Below are 26,588 nucleotides of genomic sequence, written 5' to 3' on the forward strand. Positions count from 1 at the left end.
CTCAATTTACACTGGTTAAACGTTGATGAAAGTTATCATCATATCGGGGCGGAAGATGCTGATAATATCAAAGGTACATTGTAATCTTCACGTGTAAATACCAGCCATCATATGAGATATTACCAACATAAACCTATCATATAGAAATTACCTTAGTGCAATCATTAAAACATACCATTGAACAAGATCGTGCTTTAATATGGGATATAGAATACAAACCTTCCGAGCACTAAATATCGGTCTTTCTGTGTGCAATTAAATTGATTACACATCAAATCTTCAAAAGACTGTATATAAAAGTAGATGCTGATTTAATACATTCTTCTGAATGAATAATGTACGGTTAACTTTCAGGTGTGATACTAGTATAGATAAGTACCTTAGATGATTAAAAATCTAACGCTCAAGTGAGTTTTCGTTCTAAGATTGTTATGGTTCAGAACACAACACAACACAGAGGCAACTCATCTAATGCAAAGTCATCAGATCCAGTCATCTGTTCGAAACCTATAATGTAAAGTCATCAGATCCAGTCATCTGTTCGTAACCTCTAATTTAAAGTCATCAGATCCAGTCATCTGTTCGTAACCTGTAATGTAGAGTTATCAGATCCAGTCATCTGTTCTTAGCCACTCTTGTGAAGTCATAAGATCCAGGCATCAGTTCGTAACCTCTAATGTGAAGTCATGAGATCCAGTCATTTGTTCGTAACCTCTAATGTTCAGTCATAAGATTCAGTTATTTGTTCGTAACCTCTAATGTTCAGTCATAAGATCCAGTCATTTGTTCGTAACCTCTAATGTTCAGTCATAAGATCCAGTCATTTGTTCGTGACCTCTAATGCAAAGGCATCAGCACCAGTAATCTTTTCGTGACTTCTAATGCGAAGTCATTCGATCCAGTCATCTGACCGTGAACTCTGATGTGAAATCATCAGATCCAGTCATCTGTTCGTGACCTCTAATGGGCAGTCATCAGATCCAGTCATATGTTCGCGACATCTAATGTGAAGTCATCAGATCCAGTCATCTGATCGTAAACTTAAACTTGAATTCATCAGATACAGTCATCTGATCTAGTCATCTGTTCTTGACCTATAATGTTAAGTCATCAGATCCAGTCATCTGTTCTTGACCTCTTATGTGAAGTCATCAGATCCAGTCATCTGACCTCCACTTTTAATGCGAAGTCATTCGATCCAGTCAGCGAAGAGTAAAGTGTAGTCAGATTAGGCGATGTATCAAAGAAACACAAATACAAGTATTTCTATATTGGTCAGGTATATCGTCGGTTCAGGTACTACTTAAAAGTACCCATGATACTCTTTAGTATACTACAAATTACGCGGGGTACGGAAAATATAATAAAAGTACCCCTTAAAACTTGTGCCTTTAAGCGTATTTACCGCACACGGGGTAAATTGTAATATACTTAATAGTACCTGATGTACTGTTAAGAAGTACCTGAGCTCGAGTTCCGGCTTTTTCATTTAGCTAGTAATTTGTTGAACACAATTTTACTTCAATCCTTTAAACCTCCGCGGATCAGTACAAAGGCATTGTGTTGTCTGAAATATAAACATAGGACAAAGGTCATATTTCGGAAAACGGTTTTATGTGTAAGTCTATTAAACTCGTTTTTAGCCAAAATTAACGCACATGCGGGTATAAATGAACACACACGTGTTTGTCAAATTAAAATATGGTTCAAGTTAAAATCGGTAAAAACATTCCAAAAGATAAACACTTTGAGGACTGATGGTGTATTTTATTAGCTAAGTTACGCTGCAATATATACTTAAGGCAACCAACTAGACAATAAAGACAAAACTAAAATTAATACTAAGGTTAACAAATGTATTTTTCCAAATGTAAACTTTACAAAACAATTTTTCAAAATGTGAAAATAAATACGACATATATAATCTGATTTTTATCTTTAATTTGCCTTTTTACGCCAATCTATTTCAGCGTCAACTTGCTAAAATCAAAATTAGAAACGAATAAACAGCTGAATTAAAACATTACATGAACATGTCAATATATAACAAATTAACATTTAACTTAACTGAGACATAAATAATTCCATCATCTCAACAAAAAACAATAGTAAAATAATAAAATATACTTCAAAAAGAAAGTTAGAATTTACACAATAATAAATAAGTAAAACTTAGCAACAAATAAAAACAACAAAACAAATGACTAATGAATCAAAACTGCATAGATATAAATCATGTACAAATATGTACATTTATAAGACACTAGATCAGTTGCGCTATAACAATTTGAGCAGCGGAAACAACTAGACAGGCACGGTTAAAACGTGTATGCTAAGACGAAGCATTAAATAAAACCACCAATACAGAAAGTACAGCTTGAACTAGGTTAATGTTGTTGTTTATTATGAATATGTACACATATTTCACCAACATTAATTGAAAAATGAAACAATATAATTTTTACCTAAATATAAACCTTTAAACATGAAGTATGTATTCTTTTCTGGAAGAAAATGGAATTAAAATAATCGTCGTTATATGTGTTATACTTACAATGGCATTTGTTTAAAACTGTGCAGAATGCAGTTTTGTTAACATCCATACACCTTCTATGTGCGCGATAACATAACACACGGATATGATCTCATACAAATATATATATATATATATATATATATATATATATATATATATATATATATATATATATATATATATATATATATAATGGTCGCTTAAAGCAAAATAATGTCATTGAACCTCGCTCTCGAATAACGAAATTTCATGCAAGTGCGTAAAGAATCAACCCACATAAGCCTTTGCAGTTCGCACAGGCTAAAAAGGGACGACAACTTCTGCTTGTTTTGAATCTTTCGTTTCAATGAAGCACCTTCTAAACGAAAATCCACTTTAAACGGAAAGTGTCGTCGCAGATTTCCCAAAGCGGACTGCACAAGCTAATCTGGGACGACACTTTACGTATATGTATTAAGCCCATTTTTCCCAGATCGTGGCTCAATAAAAAAATATGCAACACACAAAGACGACTTTATGGATTAACTTTAAATTTACAGACACACGTCGTTGAAAGCTGTTACAACACGGTGTTGATCTAACATCTCAATAAACGTGATACACGTCGTAGGGGATTTGTCCGTCAGTTTAGTGTACGTTGAGATCGATTACTTTTTTTACAATGTAAAAAGCAGTTATTTTATGTTTTGTAGTGAACTTAAGAAAACCACTTTAAATTGGGAGTAATACTCAGTAGCACATAGAAAATCCTCCGTGTTTCGCTTTTTGGTGATACATCCGAACAATAGGGAAACAATGAAAATAAATCTCTTATCATACCTTCCACATAACATAAATTTCGTTCTTACATTGACAATCACTGAGCCGTAAAGCGCTTAGAATCACAGGGAGACTAGGTTAGTATCAATGTAAGAATGACAAACGATGAAAATATGGTGACACAATTAACGGAAGAACTCAGTTTTCTTGCACCACTCTCGACAACTAAGGGGACATTAAATGGACGGTCAGCTGGTGTGGTCACGTGAGCTACGTTGCTGATCTCCGGTTTGTCTGCAAGAGAACAAATACATTTTCTATGAATTGAATACAAAAAGCCTATCATTGTTAAGTCGATTTATTTTTTTGTTGACGTGTGTCAATGTTTAGAACTGTTTCTTTTTTTCGAAAGCAAAACAAGGTCACGTTATGTACGCACCGTTTTTGTGACGACACGTAAAGTGCAGACGAATGGTCTCTTGAATTTTGCAGATTTTGTTTGGTAAACATAATGTTCATTGACGTAATATTTTAGTATTATGTGTCCTTTACAAAAGTAAGAATGCTCAGAAACCAAATTGAGGCGTACCATATAAAATAAGCATGAAAGCTGCAACTCGGGATTTAGAGAATAACGGACATGTGGTGACCCATATTCAGGAATGTCGGGATTGTCTCAAAATAAATATAAACTCAATTGAAGTTGTCCAATACATATGTGGTTAGCGTGTGGCTATGATAATGAAAACATCATTTTTAATAAAAAATAATCAAATTATAACGAACAAGAAATATCTTTAAAAAAGATATACGGCGTTGATAGTTCAATGAATGAGATTAAGGATAGCGAATGTCTTTTTTCTGTGCAGTTCTTAGCTGCATCACACGCAGTACGGGATGTTACGCGGAGTTTCGCGGCTTATTTTACATTATTACATATTGCTGGTCATAAACCTATAGATATAAAACAGAAAACCAAAAGAAGAATGGAAGTGAAATTAAAACATACGAGTCAACCGGCCACACGAGAAGTATCCGTATTTATAGGCGCGTTCTTCGAACAAACCTGTTTTAGTGGTTTGTCGGGCATTGCTATTTGATTCGATTATTAACAGTATCGATTATCATCGCGCTCATGCTTAATACATTGGTCAATATGGTGGAATAATTATTGTTAAATTAATCAAAAATAATATTTATCATTGTATTGTTGAAACCCATTAAGAATCTACATATTTCTGGTCTAAAGAAAATTCCAGGTCACCTAGTTCACGGATAGCGTATTTATTATATAACTATTATTTTACTGGCCGCGAACTCCGGTGATGACCTGTATAAACTCTGACATTCATACACTGGCCGCGAATTGACCCGGGTTGAAATGCAATGTATTAAAGTGAGGCCTCGCTTCCACTGCTCTTTATACTTTTACATGTTAACATGTTGACAAGAATATGGAAGTAAGTACTAAATATGAGAACATAGCCTTTAAATATAAACGCGTTGCGCTGGTTATTCTCTGAAAATAAAAGGTGCACGCGCAAACTGTATTGATGTCGAGAATTGAGTGTAAAACTGTTCTATCTATTAAGCCTTTTCATTAGAAACAAGAGGGCCTGAAAGGCCCAAGGTATCCCCCGCAACATATGCTTTGTTTGAGGATGGGTGCAAATTGGACGGATGAACATAATGATAGATGGACGGACGGACTAATGGATTACTTACTGGCAGTTGAGACATTAACATCATGCCAAAGCACTTCCAAGATATGGCTCCGGACACAAAAGTGACGGACGGACGGACAGCCGGACGGACAACCGGACAACGCCAAAACAATATCCCTCCGCCTCTGGCAGGGGATATATACTCATACCAAGATTCAATGAAATCCGCCAAAGCACTTCCAAGATATGGCTCCGGACACAAAAGTGCATATAGTAAAAAGCATTTTTTCAAGATACAAAGGGCCATAACTCTGTTTTTAACAAATGGTATACAACGCCATTTGGCATGCATCATTCTCTTATGTATATATATACTTATACCAAGTTTCAATGAAATCCGCCAAAGCACTTCCAAGATATGGCTCCGGACACAAAAGTGCATATAGTAAAAAGCATTTTTTCAAGATACGAAGGGCCATAACTCTGTTTTAACAGATGGTGTACAATGCCATTTGGGGTGCATCATCCTTTTATGCATATATATACTCATACCAAGTTTCAATGAAATCCACCAAAGCACTTCCAAGATATGGCTCCGGACACAAAAGTGCCTATAGTAAAAAGCATTTTTTCAAGATACAAAGGGCCATAAGTCTGTTTTTAACAGATGGTGTAAAATGCCATTTGGCGTGCATCATCCTCTTATGCATATATATACTCATACCAAGTTTCAATGAAATCCGCCAAAGAACTTCCAAGATATGGCTCCGGACACTAAAAAGCATTTTTTCAAGATACAAAGGGCCATTAGTCTGTTTTTAACAGATGGTGTACAATGCCATTTGGCGTGCATCATCCTCTTATGCATATATATACTCATACCAAGTTTAAATGAAATCCACAAAAGAACTTCCAAGATATGGCTCCGGGCACAAAAGTGCCGGACGGACGGACGGACAGCCGGACGGACGGACGGACAATGCCAAAACAATATCCATCCGCCTCTGGCGGGGGATAATAAAATTGTTTCATGCAGTAAGACAGTGTTACAAAGACGCGTATATGTTTCCAATGTTCTGGTGGAATACTCAAATCAGCCAATGGAATAAATGAAGTGTATTCATTCGTACCTAGCCGCGGGAAATTTTATTTGAATTTTATTGGACACTTACAAAGGTCAGGAGAGGTGAAAAGCTGGCTTAATACAGCTTACGCCGAAAAATCGATTTCTCCGAAAACATATTTTTCATAACGTTATATATATCACAAGGTATTCAACTCAAAATGACCCGAATATAGGGTGCATCGCTTTGAACAGCCATTACTTCATCAATTGTGCAGCGATTTCCATTAACTTGGTCTTATTAAACGCAGAAATGAATTTCCTTTCTGGAAATGTACGTATATTGCAATTATATTTTACAAATGCTGCAGTGCACTCTTTGGAGACAAAATGGACTATGTTTACAGTCAAAATTCGATGCATGTATTTACTAATAATATAACACAAATATGTTTACAGTCAAAATTAGATGCATTTATTTACGAATAATACACACAAACAACTATGTTTACAGTCAAAATTAGGCGCATGTATTTACTATTAATATAAAAAAACAAATTGTTAGCACTATAGTTTTTTCGTAATAACTGTACCTGAAGTCGATGAGGTTGACGATCTAGCAGTGCTGTATTCCACTTGAGCAACGGTTGATGCAGGCGCAGGGGTTGTTTCCGGTCGTTGAGTGGTTGAAGCTGAAAATTGAATAATAATAGCTACATGTAGGTTCTCCCGTCAATGCAAAGCTTGAGAATGTGTTATCAATAAACCTCACATGAATTTGAAATTATGTAAAGATATGAAACCGTGTCGTATAAAGTTCCATGATATTATTGTTTTCTTCAGCATACAGGCTGTGACCACGATTAAGTATAACAGAAGCTGGATATGACAACAGTTCAAATAATAATTATTATTCGCATTTCTTGTGGAGAATGTGTGTTAACAGACATTAACTTACGTTGCACCGGAAGTGGTGGCCTCTCAATCAGCGGTGGCTGTTCAGTCTTGTACACGAGGAGAGTACCGCTGCTCACGTGAACCAGTGTGGGAGGCATGGCGTTCCAGTCTCGCTTCCGGCGGCCAGAACCTGCGGAATGGAAAACATAAATCAGCGGACTGTATAGTTGATTAGACTGAGTATATGAACAGAGAATTTATTGCTGTTGTACCGGTATGTAAAAAGTAATTATATTCAATTTAAACCAAAATATAAATGCGTGTAAAATATAAGTGATTGTGTGTAATTTTGAATTATATTAATTTTAAATGACAACACAGTATTTTCCTACATCAAATCAGAAGCTACATAACATACAACAGTACACTACTTGAAAGTGATAAGTTGTGTGATCTCCATAATTACATCAAATTAATTTAACAAATAATCAATGCTTACAAAATAAAACGTGTTGTATAACTGCCATACACGTTTTATCTTTGTATGCAGAACAATGTTTAATTCGAATGTTCTCTTCAATGGCCATGCAAAATAAACTACACACCGCATTTTATAAAGATAAAATAAAATTGTCCAGACACATTTTTTCAGACAAAAATTACAATTTACAAATTTTCAATCACTATTCAAAGCTGTTTTTTTTTTCTTGTACCTTTAAAACACATGAACACAACGTTTACATATCGAAATTACGTACGGCAACTGTAACGCGTACGTATCTATGTTAGGCAAACATATCTACGCAAGAGGCACGTAGAAATGTAACACTGTATATCTATTTAACGTAAAAATATCTACGCCTGAGGCACGTATAACTGTAATGCGTACGTATCTATGTAACGTCTGTATATCTACATCTCGGCTAAGTATGAATTTAACTGCTACATATCTAAGCCATGGCTACGTGTGTATGAAACATGTACTTATGTACGCAACGTAAACTTGTTTATGCAACGTGAACATGTGAACGCAACGTGTAAGAGACTAAGCCACATATCTACGCATCGAGTACGGGTATATGCTTATCTCTGACTCACTGGGCGTGGTGGTGTTGGCAGGCAGGCAGCTGCGGTCACATTCCGGGGACGGGTCGTCCTTCGCGCACACGTATGCGTCACAGTGGATGTGAACTGCCGGAAACTGCACGAACTTGAACGTCTGCCACCGATAGCCGAACCATGTGTCGTTGATGGGAAAGAACCCTACCGTCTGGTCGTTAACGCACCTGTGCATATATGACGTCAAACTCAAGTGCGATGCAATTCTGTGTTTACGATGTTATGTGTGTAATATACTTTAGTATAGCGAGTTCAATTTTTGAACAACGAACACGATGTAAGTTCTGCAGGTTGAGCCTTCCCGTACGACCATAGCATTTCTGAATGCTTGTAACGCGTAGTCGTGGTCGTAGGTTTTCAGATGCCAGAGTAACACAAGACTATTGCCAAGCAATATATGTCCCCTATCGGCACCACCATTGTCATATTTTTTGTTTTATTTGATGCCATAGCAACCAGAATATTTGACGTAAGAACAAAATGAAATGACGTGCATAATGTCCATATTGCCATCTATCCATGTTTCAAGTTTTATGAAAAAAATATGAAGAACTTTTAAATGATCCAGAAAAGTGTGACAGACTCACAGACAGACGCACAGAGCGCAAACCATAAGTCCCCTCCGGTGAAACCGGTAGAGACAATAATGTGTTATGTAAAACGTACACACACCTGGAAAATGTAGACAATTACTTAACTTTATTTTACTAAAATGTTTACAGATACACGCTTCTAGCCAATCAACCCATAATTCCGCTACAGTGTTAAAATTATATACAGTTCTGCAAGTAAAACATTCGTTACAGAATGGGCCATTGCCGTCATTCAGTAAAACATGTTTAGTCGAATGAATATTTGACATTTCACGGGGAGAAGGGGGAGGTGACTACGCTTAAAATATATTGTGTGAAGGGACTTACTAGTATTTAACAAATAAGTATCAAACGAGCGAAATTGTGTGGCACATACCAATAAAACAAATACCTATCCTATCTTAATAGTTACAATCACACTTAAAAAGTATATTATAGAATGAACCGGTGAGAGCCCGGAAAACATGTTGATTTCCCGCGATAATCCGCGAGATCCCAATTGACAACTTACATTTACACACAGAAGAACAAAGTTATAAGGTCACAATATTCTAAATAGTTTCCCTATTTAAAGGGATCTTTTCACGCTTTGGTAAATTGACAAAATTGAAAAAAGTTGTTTCAGATTCGTAAGTTTTCGTTTTAGTTATGATATTTGTGAGGAAACAGTAATACTGAACATTAACCATGCTCTAATATAGCCATTATATGCATCTTTTTACGATTTTAAAACCTAAAAATTATAAAGCGTTGCAACGCGAAACGATTGAATAATTTGGAGAGTTCTGTTTTTGTCGTTAAATTTTGTGAAACTACGAAGATTGCTTATATAAGGTATAAAATACGACAATGATGTATACTCGGCGGAATAGCTCAGTAGGCTAGAGCGTTTTTACTTCAGGACTCTGGCAGAACTCCAGGGGTCACTGGTTCGAAACCTGCTCCGGGCAATGTTCTTTTCCTTTTTTTAAATTTTTTCTGGATTTTTTACTGGAGCTTTTACGATCCAATGTTTAAATTTATCAATATAAAGCATTTAATGAATAAGTTTAAAAAATGCCAAAATCTGTGAAAAGGCCCCTTTAATTCAATGTAAAAGCGACATCTTTAAGCGAAAATAAATGCAACATTTTGCACATAGACACCCCCATAACCATACCTTTTCTTAAAGGCGGAGTCGATTTGTGAAATAAAAAAAGATATGTCATGTACAAACCAAGAAAGAACTTGTCAAAAGTGAAAATCGACTGTTCTTGCAACTTTTTTCCGGCCAATTTTTAGTGGAATGTAACCTTTTTCAGTGCAATGTTTTAGTATTGTCTCTAAGTTTATCATATATCAGGTATTTAGTAGTGAACACCTATTGATGCCTTACTACTTTCTCCAAATGATAAAGCCAGAACAATAGTTTAAAGTGTACAACATTCCTTCGAATCAACTATGATATTTTTTTTAGAGAGTACAGCCTACATAAAACGGTTATTTAGTATACTGTAACCATAAAGTGCGTTCATTACCCACCGGCATATTTGCTAGGTTACACTCCACAGTTAGACATAACAAGTACATAGTGTTATATGTGCTTCATGCCACTAATCCAATGCAACTGCATTATACAGATAATTATAATGATAAGGTTCCGCATTTGGCGACAACTAAAAAGCCAAATAGTGTCCCCAATATGTCTGTCTAAAATGATTGTATATCAAACAAACTGTAGTTTCCTTCAGTGTTGAAGTTTTTTCACTGAGCACTTGTATTTTTCGAAAAAAAAGAGTTCTTTCAATGTGCGCATTATAAGAAGACATTTTACGAACTATGAAACTTGGGATTTGACTTATAAAATGTGTTATTCTGCAACTTTATCCTAAAACTTGACATTAACATTTGCATTTCGGACAATAAAGCGTTATTTAATTTAAAAATTATCATGTGTTTTACATGATGTAATAGGTAACAATTTTAGATTAGCACAATCTATAGATTCCAAATGAATTAGTGCCTTGCGAAAAGTTGTCATCGTGATCATGTTTATAGAAAGAAATTGTAGCTATCCAGTTATTCTTCTTTAACTTTAAATTCAAGTTAATGTGGAGCACACGCAATCATTTAAGATAATTTTCAGTAAAAGATCACTCAAATGAAACGGCTTGAAAAAAGCTCGTTGTACGAAATTAAACTACATGAATTTGGAGACACGTAAAAATACATATGCTTGCTAAAATATTTGGGCCGTTCTCTGTGAAAAGGGGGGTTAATGCATGTGCTTTAAGTGTCATCCCAGATTAGCCTGTGCAGTCCGCTCATGCTAATCAGGGACGACACTTTCCGCTTTTATTGTATTTTTCGTTCACAAACAGTCTATTCTTAGCAAAAAACAAGTTTTGGCGGAAAGTTTCGTCCCTGATTAGCCTGTGCGCACATGCTTATCTGGGACGACACATCACGCACATCCATTAAACCCCATTTTCACAAAGTTCGGCTCATTTATTGACCCATACTTGGTGTATCATAACATGTATATGCATAAGAAGCTATACAATTCACCGGATGTGCACTAGGGGCATCACTCGTGGTTACGCGAAGAAAGATACCTAGTTTTGGGAAAGAGGTATAACGGAAACAGGTTAAGAAACTTCTACATGTACGAGCAAGTTAACAAACTAAATAAACGTGTAAAGGAGATACTGCCGATCATTTTCTAAATGAGTGTTAAAGGAAAATATGTATTTGCTACATGTCAAAACTACATTGTTTTCTAAAATATACAATAAAATGTGTTAATATACATATCGGGATTATCTCTCTTTAAGAACATGATCAACTGGACTAAAAGTAAACACTGCACCAAACACACATTGTGCCACACACCTTTCAAGAGACGAAAGAGATGCATTGCCACCTAAAGCGCTTTCACATACATTGCAGGGCCTACAAACAGAGTAAGGAAAGCCGCCTTCAAATACTAGTAGATATTGCCTCGCGACTTATGAATGTCATCTATAGTTTCAATCTTAAATTCATGTAAAGGCCACCAAATATGCATATGGATGTGCCAAATATAAGGAAAGGCATGATAATAATAATTTTACTAAGTCACACATGCATTGAATTGTGTATTTTATTTACAACTGTGCAAGCACGGCTAAATTCGTGTTTTTCTGTTCGTAAAAAGCAACATCACGTATTTCATTTTGGACATGCATCCATTGCAAAAAAACAAACATTATAACACCAAGCGGAAGAAAAGTTTGCGTTTTGTTAGTTAACAATAGTCCACAAACACATAGGGCACCATAAGTTAGTAAATGCAGTGCAGCTCATTTGCATTACAAGGACAATCTCGCAACACTCTTGAATCACCAATCCACAGACATAACATGAATGAGCAACATTGAATGCCTTGCTGGTTACCTCTTGATGAGCTCTCAGCCTACAATACAAGGTCGCGCTATGAACTTAATACAGTATCAAATGTTATATTAATTAATAACACTCGATAACACGAATACATTTTTCCAAATAAAGGCTAGAAAAAGTATTCGTTCGTGCCAATTTTTGTCTCAAGTGCAATGAAAGTACAATCAACTAAGATTCATTGGAGATAACGTCTTGTGCACGGGATAAAAACATGACACACAATTCGAGAGTGACAATCGATGAGCTTGAACGTTTCTCTGACTGTATTGAATAACAAAACACATGACAAGCATGTTGTAGTTCAATAGCGTGGGGTATACATAGATATCTATTATATCATAGATACAATCATAGTACAATTGTTTTAGATGAGGCATTGCATATTTAAGTGTTTACAACTATCGTATCACAAATGTTACTTAGGCTTGGCAGCTGTATACTTACTAGATACATGTACTTTATTTATAGATAAGCACTACATACCAAAATGAAAGTATGCATGTGCCTCGCATGTGTATCAAGCTGCTCACACATCGATTGCCTCCCTTGTAGCAGAATTTCATAAATCAAGAGCGATTTAGCCTTGATCTTGGTAAACCGGTCTAATGCATTTTTGTTTAGTCATTCTAGATTAACCTGTGCAATCCTCAAAGGCTTATCCGGGACAACACTTTCCACATGTCTTTTTCGTTTAGAAAAAAATGACTGTGCGGGTTGCACATCCTAATAGGAGAGGACACTTTATGTACATGCATTAAACCCCGTTTTCCCAGAGCGAGGCTAAGATACAAAACTCGTTGACTTACTTGTCAGTGAAGAGCGGATAGCGCGTGAGGTCATTCCTGCTACTAGAGGGCGTGGCATAGCAGTTGGGCACCACCATGTGTAGGTTCTTGTCGACGTCCTCGAGCGAGAGGGCGGAGTTAAGCCATTCTCCCAGGGGGATCTCTAGGGGGAAATTGGTCACTGCCGTCACAAAACTGTTATTCCTGAAAATATTCTTTTCAGATTTATTGCAAGCTTAGAAAAAACTAATAAAAACATTTTGGATGATATTCTTCATTGAATATTCCATTCTATAAATGACCATTCCCGTAAAAAAACTAGGAACATTTTAATATGAATTTCTCGTAAGTTATTACATGTCACTTTTCCTGATGATGCTTTATTTATCCAAGAAACGCCGAACCACGCCATTGAAGCTTCAACAAGTGACTAAGAATATGTAATACATTTTCTCAACACGCTTCAAATAAAAAAAAGAAGCTTTGTTTTGGGGTAATCAATTCACATTTTCCTCCTTAGAAAATTGAAATTTTTCAGTCTAATTCAAACACATTGTGCAATAGCACAACCGACTTTTACACGTCCTTACCTAAAAAAGTGCATGTTAACAATGAACTGCCCCTGCGCAACCTGTGTGACGGTCTCTGTGAGGGGCAAAATAGGCTTATCAGCTATCGGGTCACGTGGGAGCTCGCACTGCACTTGCACCATGTACGTGTTCGTGTTGCTCACGGCGCCGCTCGTAAACGTGGGCAGATACATGATCACGTTCTTGTAGATAATGTGCGTCGCGTTGTACTTGAACGTCATAAAATAAATTATTATTGCATTTATAACAAATCGAATTTTAACTTACGCGTTTTGACAGTTTCACAACAATCGTTATAATCTCGTGAAGATGATGCGTGTGTGATATGAATATATAAATTATATACTTTAAAAAAATTATCCGAAAATATAAGCTATACTTCGCTTTGTTTTTGCGAAAATTTAAACTAGACATCCTCATGTGTAAATCGACATTGACGTGAATCTAAACGCATAAGATGTCGCGGGCAGACGTTTCCCTTTTAGCGGCGCTCGATAGCGTTAGTCTTATTTTGCGCATACCGTTCTCAGCGTGTTGCACTCGTCGAAGGGGATGCTGATGGAGACGTATTGGTCGCTCTCGTCCGTGCTGGCGGTGCACGAGGATCCCGTGCTGTTGGCAACCTGCAGGTGCTTAGGCTCTAGGTGCACGTCACGTGACTTGTTGAAGCTCGCGCGCAGCAGACCGTTGGAACACTCCAGGATCGGTTCCGGTCCTGAAACGCAGCCGGTCGCAATGGTAAGCACATTATAAAGCTATTCCCCTCTTGATCCCCGCCCGATAGAAACAACAAAACACGTGTACTTCTTATGTACTCAGATGCACAAAAAAAATCAATTATGTCGCCTATTTTAACCAGAATGTAAGCACTTGTGAGCCCCTCAAGTTTCCTGAATTACATGTACATTTGTTATTATTATAATTTTTATTATGACAGCTTTACAAGAACAGAAAATTGAAAAGTGCAGTCATGTCTTAAAGTTTATATGAAAAGGATGAAATTGTATTTTTAATAAACGCAGGTAAAATTTATTATTCTTAAGCAGTGACAGCACGTTTTCATGTTAAATAACTGTTTGCGACTCACTGGTTGGGGCGGAGTTATCCAAAGGTGTGCACGTGACTTTCGCCATCTCGCTGGTGGAGCAGCTTCCGTCGGCCCATGGCGCTTGCGTGCACGCGGATATGTTGGCCTCGTTTCCGGTACAGGTCACGGACTTGATGACCATCTTTTCGGTTATGGTGCTCGTGTCAAAGTTAACAGACCCTGCGAGCGCGGTGTTGGGGCTGCGATCATGAAGAAGATATTAAAATGGACAATTTGATAAGAAATGATAATAGGTTTGATAAGTAACGTTCACTCTACTACTCACTCCCGAAAAAGGTCGCATCACGTCTACTCACTCCCGACACACGGTCGCATCACGTCTACTCACTCCCGACACACGGTCGTATCACGTCTACTCACTCCCGACACACGGTCGCATCACGTCTACTCTCTCCCGACACACTGTCGCATCACGGCTACTCACTCCCGACACACGGTCGCATCACGTCTACTCACTCCAGACACACGGTCGCATCACGTCTACTCACTCCCGACACACGGTCGCATCACGTCTACTCACTCCCGACACACGGTCGCATCACGTCTACTCACTCCCGACACACGGTCGCATCACGTCTACTCACTCCCGACACACTGTCGCATCACGGCTACTCACTCCCGACACACGGTCGCATCACGTCTACTCACTCCCGACACACTGTCGCATCACGGCTACTCATTCCCGACACACGGTCGCATCACGTCTACTCACTCCCGACACACGGTCGCATCACGTCTACTCACTCCCGACACACTGTCGCATCACGTCTACTCACTCCCGACACACTGTCGCATCACGGCTACTCACACGACACACGGTCGCATCACGTCTACTCACTCCCGACACACTGTCGCATCACGTCTACTCACTTCCGACACACTGTCGCATCACGGCTACTCACACGACACACTGTCGCATCACGGCTACTCACACGACACACTGTCGCATCACGGCTACTCACACGACACACTGTCGCATCACGGCTACTCACACGACACACTGTCGCATCACGGCTACTCACACGACACACTGTCGCATCACGGCTTATCACACGACACACTGTCGCATCACGGCTACTCACACGACACACTGTCGCATCACGGCTACTCACACGACACTGTCGCATCACGGCTACTCACACGACACACTGTCGCATCACGGCTACTCACTCCCGACACACTGTCGCATCACGTCTACTCACTCCCGACACACTGTCGCATCACGGCTACTCACACGACACACGGTCGCATCACGGCTACTCACTCCCGACACACGGTCGCATCACGGCTACTCACTTGAAGCACAGCATCCTGCACACGACCTTGGCATTGTTGAAGCCCCAGCCGTTGTCACAGATGTTGCCCCAGGTGTTGTTCCGGAGAAGCTGCACCACACCAACCCCGGGCATATTGGACGGACCTTTCAACCGGATCGTTCGGTCCGGAGTGGTACCTTGAACAGCAATGTGTACCTTTACATTTATGCTTTCAAAACTGCTCGATGTATCATCTGTAGTGGTTCTTTTGAAGGGAATCAGTGCTCATAAACAAAGGTACCTCTAAGGTTGAGCAACTCATTTGTTTCAAAGGAGAGTATAGAAGAGTGTTCCCAACAATGAACGTTGTTGAAATGGAATTTGAAATCTGAGGAAATTCATTATAAGTTTTTGTTCTTATAGAAGCATCCTTATATGATATGATCGACTTACTATGTTTTTATAACCTTGCTTTATTTGTGGGTAAGTGAAACTATAGAAAAAATACATTCTAGTACTATTTCGCATTTACCTTTATAAGAAACTTTGTATATAAAATGTTTAACTAAGAGTTCCAACATGTCAATATTTTGAGCGATTACCGACGCTTCACACTCGAACAAATAAACGCCACTTAAAATATCACGAAAAAACGGGACGTCGTACAATTTCCCGTATCCGGTATAACGGGCGCCTTGGTGGTGGTGGGCGAGGGCGTGCCGGAGGAAGTGACGGCGCTGACGGGACAAATGACACCGACGTCCTCGCTGTGGTCACAACCACTCGAGAGACCCCAACCTCTGTGTTGACAGTCAGCCAGGCGCTGTTCGGTGGCCGCACACCCCACATCGTCCAGCCAGATGGGATCACTTCCGGCACCAAACCGCGTGCTGTTCACCCACACGCCGCCGTTCGGTCTGTAAGTTATCAAGGACGTATTCACAAATATAGGGTCAACATTAGTCCCAATAATTTAACGAACTCGGGGGGGGGGGGGATTCTGGGCTATTGTTTATGGGACAGAATCCACACTTTTTCTGAATAATTTTTGCGAATTTCCTTTTGTAAAAGAAAATCAAATGACTTAACGATTTTTATCTGGTGTGCCTCAAACAATCAATAACATGCGTATGATAATATCGCCCCATTGGTGCAAAAAGTTACCATGTGCCTTCCAATTTCAATGTCACATGGTACATTTTGCACCACTAGGGCGATATAACTCTACAGTGTAGAAGAAACATCACACAACCCTGCGATTCTCAGGATGTTCCGAGTCTCACACCGTCTACAATACACGGGTGATATGATGAACTAAAGATACAATTTGAATAGTGAATTGGTAAATCTTATTAGTTAATGATAAACGTGAGTTTAAAGGTTTTTTTTCCTGCATTCAGCAAGTAAGTGTTCAAACATCATGTTCAAACACCATGTTCGATTATTGTTAAGTGAATTATTAGTGGTAGTTTTGAATTAAGAGGTCTCACAATTTTAAACATCAAGTCGGAACGAGGCTACAGGAAAGTCAGAACGAGTCTACAGGAAAATAGATTATAAATTCGTATGAATACGAATGCGTTCACATAAGTTGCTATTTATCGTGTACCTTAACACAGCGGGATAACTCTATAAAATGCTATAGTTGCACAAAATAAGAAAAACAATACCAAGACCTGTTTGTAAAACAGATATAACCCCTCTTATATTAAAAGTTATATTTATGTTAATTATCGACTCGATATTGACGATTAAGAGTCGCGACCATTAGAAGGCCAATCTTCGATAACTGTGATTTTTATGGGGTCATTTGGTTTGTTGATTTGTATGTCAACCAGTCTATACTGGGGAACATATTGTTTTTGCCACTTCTGTTTGTTGGTTTGTTTGCGTCAAGCTTTAACATTGGCCATAACTTTCGCAATATTGAAGATAGCATATTTGGCATGCATGTGTATCTCATGGAGCTGCACATTCTGAGTGGTTAAAGGTCAAGGTCATCCTTCAAGGTCAAAGATCAAATATATGGGGGACATAGTGTTTCACCAACACATCTTGTGTTTTGATAGTTGTCCGCGTGTTCAATAGTATTTCTGTCGGGGATTAAGGCAATATGGTCTATTATGACTTGGCTAAGCAGGGCTATTTCTGTCGGGGATTAAGGCAATATGGTCTATTATTTGACTTGGCTAAGAAGGGCTTATTCTGTCGGGGATTAAGGCAATATGGTCTATTATTTGACTTGGCTAAGCAGGGCTATTTCTGTCGGGGATTAAGGCAATATGGTCTTTTATTTGACTTGGCTAAGCAGGGCTATTTCTGTCGGGGATTAAGGTAATATGGTCTATTATTTGACTTGGCTAAGCAGGGCTATTTCTATCGGGGATTAAGGCAATATGGTTTATTATTTGACTTGGCTAAGCAGGGCTATTTCTGTCGGGGATTAAGGCAATATGGTCTATTATTTGACTTGGATAAGCAGAACTATTTTTTGCTGATTGTATACCTGTTATTGGGTCATATTCCCGATGGCACAAAGTATTATTTCCCAAATTCAGTCGACACATTCCCAGTTGATGGCTTGGCTGTTTTGATGTTTAGAAAGAGAAATGATTTGCCTATAAATGTCTTATGTTTATCTTTTGTATTTTCTTTTTTATGTAAGCTTCATCACTTATAATTAGAAATGTTTAAACCAAATAACAACTTTTCTCCAAATTTAAGGGAAATTGACGCTTAAATTCCTAATTTCACGGTTGTAGATCATATCAACAAACCAATTAGAAAAAGCCATGTTCAGCGATAGTATAAGTGTGCGCTGCCTTCGCTCCATCCCCAATGATATGTGCTTTAACACAAAAATCACGACCATATTCGTTCGCCTGATCCTTGTGAAATATATAATCATAAATTAAACGCATGAATTGTGTCGTATATTGAAACTCGGTTTTGTTTGTGCACGTCTTTCGCGAGATAAATGACATCATAACAGTAAGTTTAGGGAATATTTCGCCAAAGCTGTTTAACCCATGTTTTGACCTTCGTAACCTTTGTAATTGTCCAATGAATTCTCGAAAAAAACATCCGTCAGTCGGTGAGAAGGAATGAATAGAATTCCCGTATTTGTAAATAAATACAAAAAAAACTGCGCGAACTAGAAAACGTGCAATCTCCGAAATGTTGACTCATTTACATTATCATATAATTGAATTTACTACGTATTTTGTGCAGTATAGCGCAAACACAATTCCCCTTCTGCATGGGCTTATTTGATTGTAAGGAAGCAGCACAGCGTTTTGCAACGATGTAAAATGACTGTTGAGCACTATTTTCTCTCCAACTAAACATAATCAAAAATATCTAATAATGAAAAATAAGTCACCAAAACCGGCGCTGAATCCCGTAATTGATGTAATTGGGAGTAATACAGGTAAGAACTGTGCAGATATATATATATATAAAACATCCGTGATCTTTGATCTCAATAATTTAATTGACTATTAATTTCGAACACAGACACCATCAACGCAATATTACTTTTAAAAAGGATATTTCTTGTATAGTTTTACCAAATCCTAAACTTAGGTATTCATCGTAACATCATTTTAATATTTGAATGCATACAGGTCATTGCCAGGCTAATGGTGGCGAGTTATAATGGGTACTCACGAGGGCGAGTTCATCTGGCGGCAGACGACAATGGCGTTATTCTGGTCTATCCAGTTGTCGTCACACACAGTGCCCCACGTGCCATTGTAGAACACTTCCACGCGACCCTGGGACTGAGACGGCCTCCCGCCGTCGATCAACCGGATGTCACCGTTCGATGATTGACCCGCTGTGAGCGAAAGACATTCGATGTAAGAATAATAAAAAATAATAAAGCGCAGGTTACATACTTCATAATTCATTTTAGAGCGGGTATGTTGTGTTTTACACTGTGCAAACAAGAATGCTTTCAAGTTCATGTTCCTTCACAATTTCCAATTTGAAGATACAAAGCCGGATTACTAGTATTTTAAAAGTGACTCAACATGTATCTCAAATCATCATTGCGTTGCCGTCTTCGTCGTCATCATCATCATCACCATCATCATCATCATCATCATCATCATCATCATCATCATCATCATCATCATCATCATCACCATCATCACCATCCTTATAACTATCGTTGTCATCGTCATCGACATCATCATGACCATCATCATCATGATCAGCATCATCATGATCATGATCATGATAATCATCATCATCATCATCATCATCATCATCATCATCATCATCATCATCATCATCATCATCATAACCATCATGATCATCATCAGCATCATCATAACCATCATGATGGTGATGATCATCATCATCGTCGTCGTCTTCGTCATTAGGATCATTATCAGAAGCATTTTCATCATCATCATCGAATTTAAAATGGGTCCGACCCGCCCGGGTTAAAATATTTTTTCCTGAGTTTATCCAGAAATGGTAATAAAAAGCCACGCTTACAAATCGACTCTATCGTGGTTCACGGCCCACAAAAAGGGCGATACCACTTAAAACCAAGATGGTAGCTAACGCCATTTGCAGGTCCGGCAAGGGAAAGCATTAAGGGCTTGAGCTATTTTGTCGATAGGAAACATTTGGTTTCCGTACAAGGTTAGGTAAAAAGTAATTATCTATTCTTTTCAACAGCATCTGCATGCAATTCGTTATTAAACATGTATTTTAAAACTGAAAAGCATTATTATAGAAAACTATTCATATTTGTTTTATCGAATACACCTGATTAAATTCCAGAAACTTAGATATGATATTTTCATACAATGTCATTATAGGACGATCGGGGATTCACGTCACCAGAAATGGACTGGACACCAAAAATAGTCTTATATCTAATATATCGGTATTTGAGAATTAAAAAGTGATTGATTGTCCGCATTTACACTGTTAAAAAGAAAATTATGCAAGTGAGCACTAGCTTGTCATGAATAGATATTAGCAATAGGGTTATTTGCGATGTCGAAGTTACTATATATTAAGAACATACAACATATTTCAGTACTATATATTAAGAACATACAACATATTTCAGTACTATATATTAAGAACATACAACATATTTCAGTACTATATATTAAGAACATACAACATATTTCAGTACTATATATTAAGAACATACAACATATTTCAGTACTATATATTAAGAACATACAACATATTTCAGTACTATATATTAAGAACATACAACATATTTCAGTACTATATATTAAGAACATACAACATATTTCAGTACTATATATTAAGAACATACAACATATTTCAGTAAGTATCAACAATTTGTAGAAGGCGGTATTAATCAAAGACTAAACGTGTCATGCTGGCTTAACCAAGGGGTTGGACCGTCTTAATTAACATCTGTTCATGAGTCCAAGGTTTGTATGAAGCAATATTGATGTTATACGAAACGTCTTAACCTCGCACAGACGGACAGACGGAAGGAAAAACGGACTGTTCAATCGCTGTCTGCCTCTCGATATTATGTATAATTTAAAAAAAAGATGTTTGAGTTATCGCATTTAATAATAAATGTATATAATTAGGGTTTATGATGGACAATAAAAACACAAAACACTTACAACAAACTAATCATCCTGCCGTGGCAGATTTATAACTATTTATCGTTAGCAATTTAGATATACGCGTAATATATTGACGCCTTAAACATTTCTTTCATATTGTCAACAAGGCGTCCACCCAAGGAAATGCACGTGTTTAATCGATTAAACAGGGCGAGGTCGTTAGACAATACATGTAGGTAATTTGTCAAGAACATTAATGGGATTAAAGTGTCTGTCGTTAAATGTGTCTACTTAAAAAGTAAAATATTTTGATAAAGTTGTTATTATTTTATTAATTATTATTATATCCAAACAATACAGGGAAGATGTATCATACTTCTTTCCGTTATAATTTTACGAACCACGATGGGTTCAGCGCCAAAATACATGAAATAACATGTCTATTGGGTAGTGGAAACAAACATTTTTGGGAAAAGGGTGTAGCCTTCCACTTTTGGGCAACATGTATCGACAAAAAAAGAAATAGCAAGAAATGTCTAAACTAAAGTAAACTAGCAACTCGAAGAAACTTGCATCTGTTTAAAGAAATTGTCTGGGTCTTATAAGGTCCGCGCTTAAGCTATGAAACTTGGTTTGATGCAATTTTCAATAAATGTAATTGTTTCCGGCTTTTCCCGAAAAATCTTTGGTCAACATGATCTAAGTCGAAAAATCAACATAATGTTTGGCGTCATGCTTTTGTGAAAATGACTTGCCATCATAGTTTTAGTCGACACGATGAGTTATTTTTTACGCCATGACACCTTTTTCATATCACGCCGTCATAGAATGTTGACATCATCACAGCATCAGGGTGTTCCATATACGCTTCCATAGTTATGCCAACTTGCGGGTTCTTTAAGTCTTGAAATCTTATCCTAAGTCGACAAATCAACATAATTTTTGGCGTCATGCTCTTGTGAAAATCTTGCCATCATAGTTTTGGTCGGCATGATGATTAATTTTTTTACGCCATGACACCTTTTTCATATCATGCCGTCATAGAATGTTGACATCATCACAGCATCAGGGTCTACCATATACGCTTCCATAGTAAATAGACAGTATCAACGACGTCATTTAAAATATAGCATAACACAATCATGACGTCATAATGCATGATTTGGAATTACAACACATTCACATACGCAAATAATGACGAAAACAAAAAGTCTATTTCTAAAAAAGAAGGATTAAATGCAGATGTAAGTAATCAATACAGTTTGGACTTTAAGATCTAGTGTTATGTCGACTTAGATCTACAGTACAATGTAAACAAATGATTAAAAAAAAAATAACAAACGTGTTTGATAAATTCTAGATCAAAACTCATAGTCTTACCACACTCTTGTATGATTTTAATTCCAATGATGAGCATTGATGAATAATACAAACTCAGTCGACCAATTTTCATCATTGTAGTATATCCATTAAATATAAATCCGAATCATTTCCAAAATATGCGATAAAAGTCAATAAACGGTTGACAAAAGGTACCCGCGGCCGCGCACCGCTTCAAGTTTTATAGCGAACGTTTCTCCTGTTAAACCTATAGTGTTAATTCCTTTTCTGCTCAATCAACGTCAAATCTGTAATGTATCTCGTAAAACACTTATTCAATTAACTTTTGTATAATCGAAAAACGATATAGGCTAACCAAACGCGATTTAAGCGTTATAAAATAAAATATTGACATAAGCGATTAAAGGGAGAAATGTTTACTATCGCACCGTTGTCACGTGGAAACCGATAAACATGTGCGAGAAGGAAATGTCACATCTTGAATACCTATCGATCAAAGGCCGTTTCATTTAGTTTTTATCAATGCAATATGAACTGTGATATGTAGATGTTGGTATTATTGCGAGTATGGAAATATCAATAGGTCTCCACTTCCCCGCTCCTTTACGTACCCACATTTCATTTTGATGAATAAATGCGTGATGTTTTACGGAATGCAGACCCGCCCATTTCATGACGAATTAAACATGCCCGTTCTTGAAATAAGATGTCGCATAGAATAACCAATACTTGTTAATTTGCATTCGAGTTTATAATCCTAGCACGGATATTGATTTGTGTCTTTAAATGAAACCATATCGTAGACTATGGCCGGTAAACAGTAGATCTACTGTGTGAATGTACAGTGAAGTAGATATTCTTAATGTTTAGCAAGGATCTTTTGAATAATTTGTTAATTTAAATGGTAGTGGATCTAAACTGCTGCATAGGTAATAGAACTATATTAAGGAATGGTTGATTTTATTTTGCGTAAGGGAATCCGTTAGTTATTAATGTCAGCTTTGTAAGAAAAGAAGTTTTATTGAAAGAGATTTTTCAGTTTGTGCCAAGGCATGTGTTTAATGTACGCAGGCGCCTTTATATAAACTGTAAACAATGAATGTTCACGCTAATGCACTCTTAATATTGACTTGAGAGCAATATCGACGTTGGTTTCATGAGGGAGATAAATATTTAAATTAAAGAAAGGGCGATATATACCGATATATTAGATATAAGACTATTTTTGGTGTCCAGTCCATTTCTGGTGACGTGAATCCCCGATCGTCCTATAATGACATTGTATGAAAATATCATATCTAAGTTTCTGGAATTTAATCAGGTGTATTCGATAAAACAAATATGAATAGTTTTCTATAATAATGCTTTTCAGTTTTAAAATACATGTTTAATAATGAATTGCATGCAAATATGAATAGTTTTCTATAATAATGCTTTTCAGTTTTAAAATACATGTTTAATAATGAATTGCATGCAGATGCTGTTGAAAAGAATAGATAATTACTTTTTACCTAACCTTGTACGGAAACCAAATGTTTCCTATCGACAAAATAGCTCAAGCCCTTAATGCTTTCCCTTGCCGGACCTGCAAATGGCGTTAGCTACCATCTTGGTTTTAAGTGGTATCGCCCTTTCTATTGTAAAGGCTGAGTGAGCAGATTTAAAAACATCGTCATTTTAACAAGGTTGCATTTAAAATAAATATGTAAATGTCGTTTTCAGCATTACATCGGAATATGGCCACACTTGCTGGGTTCCTGATTGTGATAGTACTACATATTCAAGGTGAGATTACTGTCTAGATTGTATTGTACGCGATATTGTTTAATATTGTTTCCTTTATTTATTATGAAATTCGAAGTACATGTATGTATTTTGGCTGTCCATACCGTTATTAACCATTTTCGGTGTGTCTTTAAAGGGACATGTAAACGTATTGTTTTTAAACGTTTCAATTCAGTGCCTTAAATGTGGAGACCTAAGCATATAGAAAGTAAAACGCTAGTAAGTAAAATAATAAACAAAGAAAATGTACGAAATTGTTCCCGAGGAACCCGATGCCTCAGAATCCAAAAGCGTATTAGTATTGCTGCACTATTTACTTTAAATCTATAATCTTCATGAAGCGGTTGCTTTAAGACAATACTGCAATCCTCTTTCTTCATTGCCTGTGTGCTGAAGAAAACGCGGTTTGAATTTAAGCGGAAGTGTACTTCACAACCGGAAAAAATAATGCCATTGCTGCTGCCGATGTGGTTGTTTTGTTTCCGCAATTTTGAGTCAAATATTCTCTTTTGTTGGACTTAAATAAACATATAATAAAAACATAGAAAAAAAAGTTAAATGTGCAAATTCTAAAAAAAAATCTTACAGCTAAAGGCGTGTATGACACAAAAAGAAGTTAGATTTACTCATTTTAACTTCAGTCGGACATTTTACGATTCAGCGCTAAAAAAGCCCGATTTGTGCCGACTGATTGTGCCACCAATTCCACCCACCGATTCATCCCCGCGTGTTCCGATTGTAGAACAAAATGCACAGTTTGTACGTTTTTATTAACTTACGTCGGAAATAAAATTTTAGTTTACAACTGATTTTTGGAGTATGCTTGTTCTTCCAGGACCTTCATACTTAAAAAAACAAGCCATGCTCAGAATTCGTAACTTCACTAGATATTTTGAAATTTTCTATGAAGACCTTAATCAGTGCAGCTTACACGACAAATATTCAACGGGAGATTTTATAACTTTTTGTTTAACAACGTGCCATATGATAATGACAATTGAAATAAACATGCGGTATTGTTATGTCGTACATTTCGCACGGCACTTTTACTACGCGTATTTTTTTAATTAAAAGTCCGCAAACGTCTTGTGCGCTTGCAGGGCCCTCTTTTGGCCGTTTTTGGGGCCGAAATTCGGCCCCATTCCCCCTTAAAATAGTATACTTTTTTCCTCTATTTCAACTAAAAATTCCCCCCTCCAAAAAGTTGCCAGCTGCTGGTATCGTGCTATTAACCTTAGATTATATGTATATTTATGTATATTACATTAAAATATAGCAATTTTAACTGTTGAATGGTTGGTGGAAAGATCTTCTAATATTCCCCGTTTCACCCGAAACGACGCGAAATTCCCCCCTCTAAGGGCCCCGGCCCCAATCCCCTAAAGTGTAGCAAGGGCCCTGGCTTGTTTACTTCTGCCATATCGTTCAGGCGGATTGGCGGATTTCAAGGGCGGCAAAAAACACACCAGAAAAAAAACAAGAAACCGTCGGAGACGGATGATGCTCCCCAAAGGTTTTTTGTCACAATATTGCATTATATTCAAATAAAAGGAAACGTCTTGAGGGGCATAACTTTGGACAAAATAATACGACGGATGGTTAAGCAACTTAAAAATTTCAAAGGGCCATAACTCTCTAAATAAATCATCTAACCAGAACCCACAAATAACATGCGCATCTCCTCAAGGTAGTTAAGCTTCCCATAAAGCTTCATTGAATTCCAGTCAGTAGTTGGGGGGACAAGAATTGCACTATATGTTCAGTTTATAGAAAATTTCAAAGGGCAATAACTCTGTGAAAAATCATCCGACCAGAACCGACTGATAATATGCACATCTCCTCTTGGTAGTGAAGCTTCCCATAAAGTTTCGTTGATTTCCGGTCATTAATTGCAGAGAAATAGCCCGGACAAAAATTGTGCACGGACGGACGGACACACGGACGGACGAAGCGGCGACTATATGCTCCCCCCAAAAATTTTGGGGAAGCATAAAAATACACACTGGAACTACTAAATTGTCGTTTTAGCGTGACCGCGTGATGATGCGTGTGAAGTCGACACACCAGAACGACAAGTTAGGGGCGCAAACACT

General features: G+C 37.4%; 2 protein-coding genes across 3 annotated transcripts in view; one reads left to right on the plus strand and one right to left on the minus strand.

The window, feature by feature from the left end:
- Positions 1 to 1,752: 1,752 nt before the first annotated feature.
- LOC127837559 (deleted in malignant brain tumors 1 protein-like) lies at positions 1,753 to 23,149 on the minus strand. 2 transcript variants are annotated; one of them, XM_052364750.1, is made up of 13 exons: positions 22,750 to 23,149; positions 19,460 to 19,628; positions 16,457 to 16,707; positions 15,831 to 15,987; positions 14,514 to 14,713; positions 13,948 to 14,141; positions 13,427 to 13,635; positions 12,858 to 13,040; positions 11,503 to 11,562; positions 8,018 to 8,205; positions 6,981 to 7,109; positions 6,616 to 6,714; positions 1,753 to 3,589 (listed from the first exon to the last, which is right to left on the minus strand). In XM_052364750.1, exons 1-13 carry the CDS (start codon positions 22,823 to 22,825, stop codon positions 3,429 to 3,431), a joined length of 2,076 nt encoding a protein of 691 aa, XP_052220710.1. In that variant the 5' UTR covers positions 22,826 to 23,149; the 3' UTR covers positions 1,753 to 3,428. The 2 variants fall into 2 exon arrangements, with proteins under 2 accessions (XP_052220710.1, XP_052220711.1); XM_052364751.1 differs by lacking the exon at positions 11,503 to 11,562 and having other exon boundaries at positions 22,750 to 23,148.
- Positions 23,150 to 23,535: 386 nt separating this feature from the next.
- LOC127839855 (uncharacterized) overlaps positions 23,536 to 26,588 on the plus strand; it is a 33,442-nt gene continuing 30,389 nt past the window's right edge. The window contains exons 1-2 of the mRNA XM_052368245.1: positions 23,536 to 23,639; positions 24,433 to 24,495. Of these exons, the coding sequence (XP_052224205.1) occupies positions 23,612 to 23,639; positions 24,433 to 24,495 (91 nt within the window). The 5' untranslated portion in view covers positions 23,536 to 23,611. The remainder of the gene's footprint in view (positions 23,640 to 24,432; positions 24,496 to 26,588) is intronic.

Source organism: Dreissena polymorpha, chromosome 7 (assembly GCF_020536995.1).
Source record: "Dreissena polymorpha isolate Duluth1 chromosome 7, UMN_Dpol_1.0, whole genome shotgun sequence".
Taxonomy (NCBI): domain Eukaryota; kingdom Metazoa; phylum Mollusca; class Bivalvia; order Myida; family Dreissenidae; genus Dreissena; species Dreissena polymorpha.